This window comes from Arvicola amphibius, chromosome 3, assembly GCF_903992535.2.
Source record: "Arvicola amphibius chromosome 3, mArvAmp1.2, whole genome shotgun sequence".
NCBI classification, from domain to species: Eukaryota; Metazoa; Chordata; class Mammalia; order Rodentia; family Cricetidae; genus Arvicola; species Arvicola amphibius.
Window position 1 is genome coordinate 82,839,570 of NC_052049.1, and position 12,875 is coordinate 82,852,444.

A 12,875-nucleotide genomic window follows, 5' to 3' on the forward strand; every position below is an offset into this window, starting at 1 on the left:
GCTTTGATGAGCACTGACACATGGTTCTGTGAGAGGAGAGCTGGGCAGAAGTATGGTAGAAGACCCTGGGGAGCCAAACTGAATACTTGCCTTCACTTGAGTGTGCTCTGTGCTTTGTGCAGGGCTGGCTGCCAGGGTCTCCTGCTGCATGAGTGCTGCTTGCCGTTGCAAAGACTCTTACATTTGCATGTCTGTACTGCTTGAGAGCTTCTCTGACCCTGTGGCTGAGTGGACTTGTCCTTCTCAGCATTACTTCTTGGGTTTTGTTTGTTTGTTTGTTTTTAAGCATGGTCTTTCTACATAGCTATCCTATGTAGACCAGGCTAGCCTCAAATTCATGGAGATCGGCCTGCCTTTGCCTCCCTAGTGCTAGCATTAAAGACTTGTGCCACCATGCCCTGCTGTTTTCTGTGTGATTTAAACAGGCTCGTTACCTTCTTCATGTTGGATCTTTTAAAGTATCTATTAGGAAGTCTTCCCTTGGTTTCTAACTAAAATAAGGAGATCCAGGGCACCTCAGTACCAGTTGGCAGCATCACTGTTGCCAAATTTAAAGAATACCTAACAAACATAAAAATGTTTAGAAACATCTTCACACAGTTGTTCAAAACATAAATTTACTTAAAAAACAAAGTCAAAAGGTTGACAAATGTACATGTCTTCAAATGAAAACACCTTGGATTTTACATTGACTTAATATAAATCTGTGGTCTCGGTGTTTTCTTTAGTAAAACTGAGGACTGATGAGGGGGTCAGTGGGTAAAGGTACTTGCTGCAAAAACTGACAACATGAGTTCAGTCCTTGCCACCCACATGGTAGAAGGAGAGTTCATACTTCTGCAGCTTGTTCTCTTACCTCTACGTATATGCTATGGCCATGGCATAAACACACCCATATACACATACAAATAAAGAAATGCAATAAAAAGCAAAAATGGTAGTAGAAGCATTAAGTGAATACTGTAGGGATTAATAGTCTCAGAGTATTGTGGTCTGGTATTCCCACACTTCAGTTATTTCGTCTATAATGTAGGGGTCAGATGCTGAACAACAGTGCTGTTACTGGGTCAGCTTTGTGAAGAGGCATCCTGACATGTCAGAACTGGATCCAAACCAGAGTGCTTCTACACTTTAAGTTCTGTGGGACCATTGCTGGCTGGTTCTGCTCTTTACTTTGTTCAGGGTGCTAGTCAGAGTCTCCTTCCTCCCTGGTGTGAACCTGCTAAAACTATCTCTCAGTGCCTGTAGTGAGAGCATGTAGAACAGCGTAGACTGGTGTTGGCAATGTCGCATTGCTGTAGACCTCTGTGTTTGCACAGTCCTAACAACTTTGGGAACACACACATGCATCTTCTCTCCTTATCACAAGAAGGGCATCAGTGGTGACTCTAGGAGAATTCTGACTGCTTTTCCTATGTAGGAAATGGGCTCTGATGGCATCCAGAACCATTTCAGTGGCACCAATAAAGCTTTTTTAGGTTACAAAATCTATTTTTATATAGTGGTGGGTTTATGTGATTTTAAAAGTTTCCCTATAGGGGCTGGAGAGATGGCTCAGCGGTTAAGAGCATTGCCTGCTCTTCCAAAGGTCCTGAGTTCAATTCCCAGCAACCACATGGTGGCTCACAACCATCTGTAATGAGATCTGGTGCCCTCTTCTGGCCTGCAGGTGTACACGCAGACAGAATGTTGTAAACATAATAAATAAATAAATTTTTAAAAAAAAGTTTCCCTATAATGAAACATGCATTGGAATTGATTAAGAAAATGTAGCTGGCACTTCTGGTGGAGCTGATTAGAAGTTTAGAGACAGTTGCTGAAAGACTGGTCTCATTTCAGATCCCATGTAAAGTGGTTAGCCTTTCAAGTGAACTAATATGAGCAAGTCAGGAAGCTTCAGTGTCTTACAGATTGTGTAGGTCCATGTCACCCCCAGAGCACCCTGGGGAGGCTTGTAGAAGGTTTTGGTTCTGCAGAATTGTCCTGCATTTTTTTTTGGGGGGGGGGATGTTTTGCTCTAATAGTAGCATGGAGAGAATCTTTAATATTTTAAAATTAAAAGAAAATCCCTGTACTGGGCATTATAAAGTCTGCCATGGTAAATGTATTTTGAGCTAGTGGTTGCACTTACCATGTTTAATCAGGTAATACATATTTTTAGAACTATAATGTCATATAGCGCCATCATTTAGCATTTAATAAAACATTGATTGTAGTAAGGAGCAGCGGGCTGCATTCCTGCCGCCCAGCTCTCGGCTGCCTGGCTAGCTTAGCCCCAGAAATAACAACACACAAATTGTATTCTTTTAAACACTGCCTGGCCCATTATATCTAGCCTCTTCTTGGCTAACATCTTGACTAACCCATATCTAATAATCTGTGTAACACCACAAATGGTGTCTTACCGGGAAAGATTCAGCATGTCTGAACTGGCGGCTGGCTCCATCGCATTTGTCTCCCTGAGAAGAGGCATGGCAGTCTGACTAACTTAGGAGAGGCGTGGCATCTGACTGAGCCATCTACCTCACTTCCTTCTTCCTGTTCTGTCTACTCCACCCACCTATGTTCTAACCTATTAGGCCAAGCAGTTTTCTTTATTAATTAACCAATGAAATCACCAGATTGATAGAAGACCTGCCTCCATCATTTCCCCTTTTTCTGTTTAAACAAAAAGGCTTTCACTTTAACATAGTAAAATTACATATAACAAAACAGTTATCAAGTAAGAATTATAGTTACAATATTTATATCTACTTTATCTTTTATCATAACAAAGGAAAACTGTAACTATCTATCTATTCTTCAACTCCATCAAAGACTCCAGAAGAACACAATATTACCTAGGTGAACAAGAAGTAAGCTATTTTCAAAACTCTAGAAATGACAGAGACATCTTGCTACCTGGACAGTCACCCAAAGTTCTTTTGTACCGTTGGGGCATCCAGCTTCGGCCTACAGGCCCATAATATTCAGCAGACTTTTCCATGAAGTAGGAAATTTCAAAGGCAGTTCAGTCAGTATCTGCTGTGTCCTGCAGAATGTCTCGCAGACTCTTTCTTGAATCAGGAACCCGAAAGAATCATCTCACATTTAGGCAAGTTCAGCAATCCTCTCTCGTTGGGTTCTTTGTGTCCACTTTCTGCAACAGTCCAGGCAAGAGCAGTTTCTTGCCCAAATGGCTATCAAACTCCATAAGGAGCCTCTTTGATGATTTTTATGATTGGTGCTGCCAGGAGCAGATGTGTCTCATTATCATGAAAAGCCCTGTTATTAAAACATTTAAAATGCCATATTCTATAGTCTTTGAAAGATATGAAGAATGCCTATTTAACTTAAATATATCTCTATATATCTAGAAAATCTAATTTACATGACTATAAGCTTTACTATTATCGATGATTATCCATTAACAACCTATATTTCTTAATTATACATTACATTCTTAAAAGAACTACACAATCACAGTACCTTAATCAAGATCAGAAATACATATAACAAAATTGACCTTAAATTAATATCATTAACCAAGATTCACAACAATCTAACTTATTCATATCTATATCATCTCCCCCTTTAAATGTAAAAGAACATTTATAAACAATATTTGGGAATATGGGCGCAGTTATTTCTCTCCAAACTGCTTCCTGCTGAATGGGGACGCTGTTAATCAGATCTTTTATGGTGTAAGCTGTGTGCCATGTTCATCTCAGTCATCAGTTGTGTAATTTTTTGAGGGTGTTCACAGCAACCTTCAGGAGGGCGTGGTCTATCATACCATATTGGGATAGAAGCAATCCATAGGGTCTCATTTTCTGTAAAAACAAAAGAAGAATCTCTTTTCCAAAGTATCATATCCTTAGATCCAAGTTCTGAAGTCAAGGTATTTTCAAAAATATCTATGTTGGATTAGTTCAGCAGCATTTATAAACAAATATCTTTTAGCAGCTGTTGCTCCTTCCTCAGCATTTAAACAATTCAACGAGAGCATAATAGCATACAGTATCAAGATTTTCTGTGTATTTTCCATCTTTGTGCGGCTATATTTTAACCTCTATTTCATTTATTTTTACTTTTACTTTTTTGAGACAGGTTCTCTGTATATCTTTGGCCTAGAATAACTCTTTAGACCAGGCTGTCCTTGAACTCTCAGAGGTCCATCTGTCTCTGCCTCTAAGGCATTGAGATTAAAGGCGTGTGCTGCCACACCTTGAAGTCGCAGAGGTCAATCTACTTCTGCCTCCCAAGTGTTGGGATGAAAGGTGTGTACTACCACAACAAACTACTTCCTTTTATTCTTTTTTACTTTTAAGAACTTTAACCTTAAGCCTGCATATATTTTCAACACATTGTAAACCATTTTGACATTTTCTTCGACTTTGAATCTTTCTTTTACTGTATATCTCTCTTTTTCTGACTACATGAGTCTTTAATTTAACAAACAATATCTGTAGGACTAAAGCCGTGGCTTTGACAGCTAGATCCAGCCCATTCCTTAGCTTTCTGCAATTTCAGCCTTGTGGCTGAGATACCACCCATAGCCACGTTTATTGCCACAACTCTATGGCGTTTCAAGGTCCCTGCCAGCAAGCAAGCTGCAACAGTGTTAAACAACAATCAAAAGCTCCATAGTCAGGACCGCCTGCTTGAAAGAGTCAGAGTTTGCCCTGGCAGGATGGCCCAGAAAGCCGGCATTTTAAAACAGCACAGCTTTTTTCCTGCTACGGCTGAAAACCGAAAAACACAAGTTCAGACCCGAGAAATTGCTGCTACCAAGAAGCCATGCTTTACTCTATTCTTTCCCAAGCTTTCTCAAGCTTTCTGTGGATTCAATTTTCCACGTGGGTGCCATTCTGTAGTGAGGGGCTGTGAGTAGGCCTGCTTTTCATCCTGCCCGGCTCCCGGCCACCGGCTAGCTTATGCCCCGAAATAACAACACACAAATTGTATTCTTTTAAATACTGCCTGGCCCATTAGGTTCAGCCTCTTATTAGCTTATTCTCACATCTCTTGCTTTAGCCCATATCTAATAATCTGTGTAACACCACAAATGGTGTCTTACCGGGAAAGATTCAGCACATCTGACCTGGTAGCTGGCTTCATCGCATCTCTCTCCCTGAGGAGAGGCATGGCAGTCTGACTAACTTAGGAGAGGCGTGGCATCTGACTGAGCCATCTACCTCACTTCCTTCTTCCTGTTCTGTCTACTCCACCCACCTATGTTCTAACCTATTAGGCCAAGCAGTTTTCTTTATTAATTAACCAATGAAATCACCAGATTGATAGAAGACCCACCTCCATCAATTGATTATGTTTATTTCTGAAATTTGATGTTAGTTACTTGGTCAGGAATATACTATTTTCTTTTTAAAATATTTTATTCGAAATTGGCCCGGAGAGCTGAGTCGGTGGTTGTGAGCACTTGCTGCCTGGTGGAAGACTGGGTTTGATTCCCAGCAATGTCCAGGCATCAGTCTTGCGCTCACACAGTGCTCTTACAACACATAAAATAACATTCAAAGAAATGTTACTCTGCCGGCAGGCTTTTAATGCCTCAGACGTATAGTCAGCTCAGTACTTTCTGGTGTGTATATATTGTGGTCATTTTTTTTTTTTTAAAGAGAATTAGTGCAAACTAAACTCTGGCTCAGAAGACAAAGTGGTAGGTGCAAGTGGCCTCGAGGCTGGGAGGTGAGTGATATCTCTGTGTTCATACACTGACCGTCTCCCTGCCACTCCAGCCTGTGGCTTGCTTTATTCAGTAGGGGCAGCAAGCAATCTTTGCTCCTACTTTTGTTGTCTCAGGAGAGGCCCCTTCTGCCTGTCTGTTTATTCTACAGTTCTTGGATTAAGGCAAAGCTGGGAGCATGGATTAGGCTTCAAGAGGTTTTTTTAAATTATTTATTCAGTGATTTATTTTGTCATAATTAGACAAGCATTAAGATTGATTTTATAAAATGTATAAGCTGTTTTTAATAGCACATGGCATCAAGTAAACTATGACTATTTTGTCTTTTCAGCCAAAGATGTGACTTACATATGTCCCTTCACTGGTGCCGTACGAGGAACACTGACTGTCACAAATTACAGATTATATTTTAAGAGCATGGAACGGGTGAGGCTTCCTGGGGTTGGCTTTTGCCTGTACATTTGCATGGTATTTGGGGTGAGTTTCCTCAGTTGTGATTTAATTTTTATTATTGAGACAAAGTCTTAACTATGTAATCACAGCTATCCTGTGTTGACCAGGCTGTCTTGAAAGATCTGCCTCCTCAGCCTGCAAGTGCTGGGACCAAAGGTGTGCCCTGCCACACCCATTTCATTTCTGGGTGATTCTTGATTTACAAATTTCTGGTTAAGATTTTTAACATTTTTGGGACAATGAGTGTTGGAGATTGATTGAACCCAGTGTCCTGTTCTGTTCCTGTTATTCAAGCACTTTACAGTTTTTTAGAAGTTGTGTTTTCTTTTTCGTCTTGTAGGACCCCCCTTTTGTTCTAGATGCTTCTCTTGGAGTGATAAGTAGAGTAGAAAAAATTGGTGGTGCATCTAGCCGAGGTGAAAACTCTTATGGCCTGGAGACTGTGTGCAAGGTAAATGCTACAGTTACTGGTATGGTTGTATTTGCTTTGTAAAACTATTAAACAGAACCTATACTTGGAAACTGGTATGAGTAGACCTCATGCTGGAAATTATCTTGTAGTAGCAAATGCTGTTTGCTAGTCATGAACATGGCACTTAATACCGGGACCTAATCATCACCAGTGCCCACCTCATTCATTCATTCATTCATTCATTCATTCATTCATTTTGGGTTTTGCTTTGCTTTGTTTTCCTGAGACAGGGAAAAACAAACATATCTCTGTGTAGCCTCAACTGCCCTGGAACTTGCTCTTTTAGACCAGGCTGGCCTCAAACTCAGAGATCTGCCTGCCAGGCGTGCGCCAGCACTACCTGGCTTGTCCATATCCCAGTTTCAGACCACATCATTTATGTCTTGTTCTCTCTGTGCCCTAAGTAAGAGAAACAGTGTACGTATTGTCCAGAATGCTTGCGTATGTTCATCTTAGAAGTTTGCTGAATCTGATGTTAAAATTAGTGACTCAGTGCCTGGCATTTTCTTCACGGGTGTCAGAAGAGCTCCAGGAGTGTATTGCTGTCGTGTTTGCACAGTATGTTGTTCTTGTCATTTCTCTTCAGCAGTAAAGGTACATAAAGTGAGACCCTGTGAAAGAGGCTGACTCTGAGATCTTAGCGGTTTAGAAATGTTTTTCTGTGGGCCTGTAACATTATAGTTGGGTCTCTGCTGGAAAGAGGTTAACCTTTACTAGTCAGAGAATTTACTGGAGGACACAAGTTCTCAGCTTCAGTGCACACATGTATTTTCAGAGAATGGTTTGGCTCAGATTTGCAGTAAGCTATTTTATTTGTATTGAAAGCACACTGTGTAGTGTCTCTTCATGGTATTTCATAATTATTTGGTGTGTGCTGTGCCAGGAACAGATGGGCACTCGTGTCTTTCTGATGTCAGAATTGTTGAATAGCAGCAAATTCACATTTTCAGATTTTGGCAGCAGTGTGCCTTACAATTCTAACTACCCTTGTAGCCTAGCCAGTCTTAATTGCGGAAATGAACCCTCAGGTCACACAGTAAATGTTTCTATATATTGTTTGGAATATATGTGGGTTATAGAATGAACACATGCTAAAGAGGCTGTGGTGGAATTCAGAAGGTTTCAGAAGTAGACTGAGAGAGTCTGTGTCCATAAGGAGACCAGTGCTGGAGGGAACAAGTTGTTACTGGGGTGGGGCCAGCCAGGGCAGGAAGTGGGTCTGAAGCAAGGAATGTGCAGTTAGATTCAGATGGGAGAACACACAGGCAGTCAGGAATTTGATTAGGTTTGTCCAGCCAGAGCTCCAGGAACAGTTGGGGACTTCTCAGTTGTTGCCACACCAGTTTTAGATGATGTGGAAGCCATGGGGTTCAAGTGAGGGAACTGTGTCTTTTTCATAGTCTGCTGTGTCTGCTAAGTTCTTGGCCTTGGTTTCCCTAATAGGATTTTAATATACCCTTATATAGTATGCCCTTACAGTCTCAATCCACCCCGGTAAACTTACAGGGTAGTTCTCTTTTTCTAAGGAATAAATCTTTTGTCAGTCTGTATTGGGTGGCTGCCATTTCTGGGTCCTCTTGGGGGTTGCAGTCACCTTCCTCTTAATGGAGTCTGAAATTGCTTGTAAAATGGAGTTTTTAGGGAAAGGCTCAGGATTAAAAACAAACAAAACTATTTTATTATTAATATATTATTATCCCATATTGTATAATTGTATAATATGGGATAGCATGGAATAGGGCACAACTTAAATAAAAATGGATACTTCTGAATCATTTAAATCCCCAAATTTTTAATAAATGCTATGAGAGAGCGTAAACTAGACTACGAGTGTCATCCTGCATGAGCCTGGGAAATAGCTGAGGACACATGCAGAAAGAGTCCCTAAGATCCAAGTGTAGAGCTGGGTCTGGGCCAAGACAGCTATGAAGAATATCCCTGAAGGGGCTGGAGAGATGGCTCAGAGGTTAAGAGCATTGCCTGCTCTTCCAAAGGTTCTGAGTTCAATTCCTGGCAACCACATGGTGGCTCACAACCTTCTGTAATGAGGTCTGGTGCCCTCTTCCGGCCTGCAGACATATACGCAGACAGAATATTGTATACATAATAAATAAATAAATTAGATAAATAAATAATTTTTTTTTTAAAAAAAAAAAAAGAATGTCCCTGAAGTAGAAGTAGTAGTTCAGGCAGTTTGGTCCTGTCTGCCTAGCAGAGGAGACATATAAAGTGAGCCCTGGAAAACAGTAATAAATAAGAAAATGGTCTCCACACATGATGGAAATGTAATAAGAGCTGATAGTGGTTTTTATTTTTAAAACTCAGGTTCTGGGAATTGAACTGAGGTCCTTGTGCTTGTGGGGCAAACATAATATCTACTGAGCCATCTCTCTTGCCTAGGACAGGACAGATGTTGGAAGTGTGTACTTATCAGAACTCACGTTATTTACTTCCCCTTTGGCCCTGTCGAGCCTAGGAGCACAGGTCTAGACTCTGCCATGTAGTCGAGTACTTTGTGTTTCTTCTCCTCTTAGTGAACCAGTGCACCCTATATGTAGAGCTTCTCCTTTACCCAACATTTCCAAGTAATCTTATTTGCTCATTAAAAAGGAACACAGTGATTTAATTGGATACTGTATCTTTTCTAGGATATCAGGAATTTACGATTTGCTCATAAACCAGAGGGGCGAACAAGAAGATCCATATTTGAGAATCTAATGAAATATGCATTTCCTGTATCTAACGGCTTGGTAATTTTTTTTCTGATCTGTATTGTAATTATTAATGTGAACAAACTCAACTAGGTTGTCCATTTCCTCCCCTTTGTGTTCCTGCTTTGGCACTTAGCCTCTCTATTTCAGTAACGACATCCTATAATTAGGTGATTTGAGGGGAGGGGGAAACTGGAGAGTAAACCCAGGGCTTTGCACATGCTAAGCAAGTGTGATACCACAGAGTGGTTTTGTTTATTTATGTGTCTTTATTTGAGACAGTTTGTGAAGTTGCACAGGCTGGGTACTCCTGCTTCAGGTCCAGGAGGCCTAGGTTATAGCCTGTGCCACCATCTCAGCTGTCTTGTTAGGGTTTCTGTTGCTGTCAAGAGACTCCATGACTGCACAGCTCTTATAAAAGAAAACATTTCATTGTGGTAGCTTACAGTTTTAGATGTTCAGTCCATTATCGTTTTAGCAGGAAGCAAGACAGCATGCAGGCAGACATGCTGTTAGAGAAGGAGCTAAAAGTTCTTACCTCTTTACTCACAGGCAACAGGAAGTGGTCTGTGGAGCTGGGTGTGGCTTGAGCATATATGAGACCTCAAGGACTGCCTCTGCAGTGACACACTTCCTCCAACAAGGCCACTTCCTTTGGAGCCCATTTTCTTTCAAACCACCACATCAGCTTATATAATATTTTTTTTTAGGATGTTTCTGTGATTAAAAGCTTTATATAGTCTTCATTAGGGTTTGAAGCTGATGCCTTTGGGGCAGGTACTAGTCCAGCAGTGTTGTGACAGTGCTGGGTTCCCTCACCCACATGAGAGAATTTCACCTCCTGGCCACCATATGAGAGCCAGCATAGGGAAGACAAGGACTGTTATTCCAGTATTGGGAAATAACTGGATTTCTCACTTCAGTTGCAATTTATTTCTTAAACACCGTAGTTTTTTCTAGTTACATATTTAATGTGAGTTCGAGGCCAGCCTGGTCTACAAGAGCTAGTTCCAGGACAGGCTCTAAAAAAGCTACAGAGAAACCCTGTCTCGAAAAACCAAAAAAAAAAAAAAAAAAGTGCTTGCATGCTAAAGTGTGAAAAAGTTTCTTAGTGTATTAGAACATAGAGTCACTCAGCTGCTGCTGCCTGCTTCGGACAGTGCGTTGTTTGAGATGTTGTTTATTACTTAGAATTAAATCTACAAAAACTACCAAAATATTTAAAGGAAATAGATCAGCATTTGGTAAATTTCATGAGCGGATCTTTCAGCATGTCTGTACTTTTTAAAGCATATAAAAATATTTAGTGTTGTAAACAATAATTTTAATCATAAAACTCCAACTATTTAGAAAGGGGCAATGTTAAATACTCTTGCAGATAAGTAAATAAAATGAATAATTATAACCCTTTAAGGACATATTTCTGATTACTTTTTTAAATGTCTCTTTAAAGCTGTTAACTGTTTATTTTGTAGCCTCTTTTTGCTTTTGAGTATAAAGAAGTATTTCCTGAAGATGGGTGGAAACTGTATGACCCCCTTCTAGAGTACAGAAGGCAGGTACGTGCTTTTGTGTTCCAGCTTTTGTGTTCTATATTATTTTCATTACAAGTAGTAGGTCGAAGTAAGGTGTTCTTTCACCGTCTCTTCCTTTTGGTGTAAGTGAAGGCTGGCCCTGGTCTGCTTGGCTTCTTTTCCTTTCCTTTGAGTTGCTTCCCAGAATACACTAGTGATCTATGGATCTTTACTTACCTAGGAGTTGTTAAGTATCACTTTATCTAAAAAATGTTTGCTCAGTATAAAGATGAAAATGGGATCAGTATGTATAAAATTTAATGTTCTTATATGCCTTAAAATTATTCACTCAGTTTTTTTCTTCTTAGGCATCCTATAATTTAATTATGAAAAACGTTAATTGTACTGCTTCTAATTTAGCTCTGCAAGATTCTAGATTTTACTCTTTACAGACGATTGAGTAATACTTTCCCTTGGGCTAAGGACAGTATTGACTTACTTTGGTCAGTGCCCATCTATTTTAACTTCAGAGTGTGTGTGTGTGCGTGTGTGTGTGTGTGCGCACGTGTGTGTGTGCGCACGTGTGTGTGTGTGTGTGTGTATACACAAGTATGTTTGGTCAGTTCCCGCGTGCATGCGTGCGTGTGTGTGTATGTGTGTGTTTGGTCAGTGCCCAAACATTTTTAACTTGTGTGTGTGTGTGTGTGTGTGAGAGAGAGAGAGAGAGAGAGAGAGAGAGAGAGAGAGAGAGAGAGAGAGAGAGAGAGAGAGAGAGAGAGTTTGGTCAATGTCCTTACAATTTAACTGTGTGTGTATGTGTGTGTGGGTCTTTTCTGTTCATATTTGCTTGCATGCTTGTGCAATAGGGATTGGTTCATGGCCTCACATATGTTAGGCAAATAATTTGTTACTAAGCTATATATCTCCCTTTTACATGTAGATCAAAGTTTAATTTCTGTTGATAGCTTTTCAGATATTTTCTACTCATCTTTGATTTATTTAAACTTGATAAGTATTTATTAAGGCCATGTGTGTCCCGTCTGTTTTTCTTTACTGGATCCGTTTCCTCTGCTTTTTGGAGCAGTCATCTGCTGTTTCTTTGGTATTGTTATTGCTTGTGCTCCAATAGGGAAGGTACTGAACAGTTTTCTCACTGCTGTGTTATCAGAATGTAGAATGTAGCAGTGCCTGACATGTCATAGACAAGTGAATGTTGGATGATTCAACGCATGAAGGCTAAGGAAGGAATTTGCTTACAGTGTGTACTCTCTGTGTTAACTAACAAATGTTTGTATACTGGTTTTATTTACTAAACCATATGGTACTTAAGCACATGGTGTAAAAGTACTAAATATTATCTGCATTGCACAAGTAAATTGGGGCATAGAAACATTAAGTGATCTGTCCGTGCTCAAATAGTTATTGATGTGAAAGTTAGGATTTGAGTTTGCAGAATCTTATTTCAGTAGGTAAGTTAGGACTAGTCAGTCAGACTAAGGAAAGATGCCAATCTTGTGAGTGATGCCTGTAAAGACGTCCACACAGACACAGGGTCACTTTGGAACACCAGACCCAGAGGCTCAGAAGTAGCTGAAGAAAGAATTATTCTTAGCTGGAGAGATGGCATTAAGCACACAAGCTTAGAGACCTGAGTTTAGTCCCCCAAATTCACATCAGGATGGAAGCAGAGAACCAGCTGCAGTCAGCTGTCCTCTGGTCTCAGTGGGTGAGCTGTGGTCCCTAACTTTACCCTTCCCTGTGCTCACTCCCCACCAATAATAATAGCTGATTTCTTTGTATTACTGTCTTTGAAGGCAAAAGTTTGACTGGCAGGTTGTACAATGAAATGTGCTAACTAAATTCTTTGCCAGTCATTCTATATATCCTGCAGAACTGGAAGTGAAATGGAAACATTTCCTGACAGTTCTAGAGGATGTGCACCTGTGTATCTACCACAGCAGAGCAGGTCATCTAGTCACGACCTAGAGGGCTCTGGGGAGAGCAGGACACTGCGTAGCATAGGCTCATACCCTCTGATA

The 12,875-nt window shown here is 40.4% G+C and overlaps 1 protein-coding gene across 3 annotated transcripts in view; it reads left to right on the forward strand.

Annotated features, from left to right (window-relative positions):
* The window catches only part of Mtmr2 (myotubularin related protein 2), a 65,335-nt gene that overhangs the window by 37,369 nt on the left and 15,091 nt on the right, over positions 1 to 12,875 (forward strand). For all 3 annotated transcript variants that reach the window (XM_038322468.1, XM_038322470.1, XM_038322469.1), the window contains 4 exons: positions 6,018 to 6,112; positions 6,480 to 6,590; positions 9,260 to 9,361; positions 10,798 to 10,881. In XM_038322468.1, the coding sequence (XP_038178396.1) occupies positions 6,018 to 6,112; positions 6,480 to 6,590; positions 9,260 to 9,361; positions 10,798 to 10,881 (392 nt within the window). The remainder of the gene's footprint in view (positions 1 to 6,017; positions 6,113 to 6,479; positions 6,591 to 9,259; positions 9,362 to 10,797; positions 10,882 to 12,875) is intronic.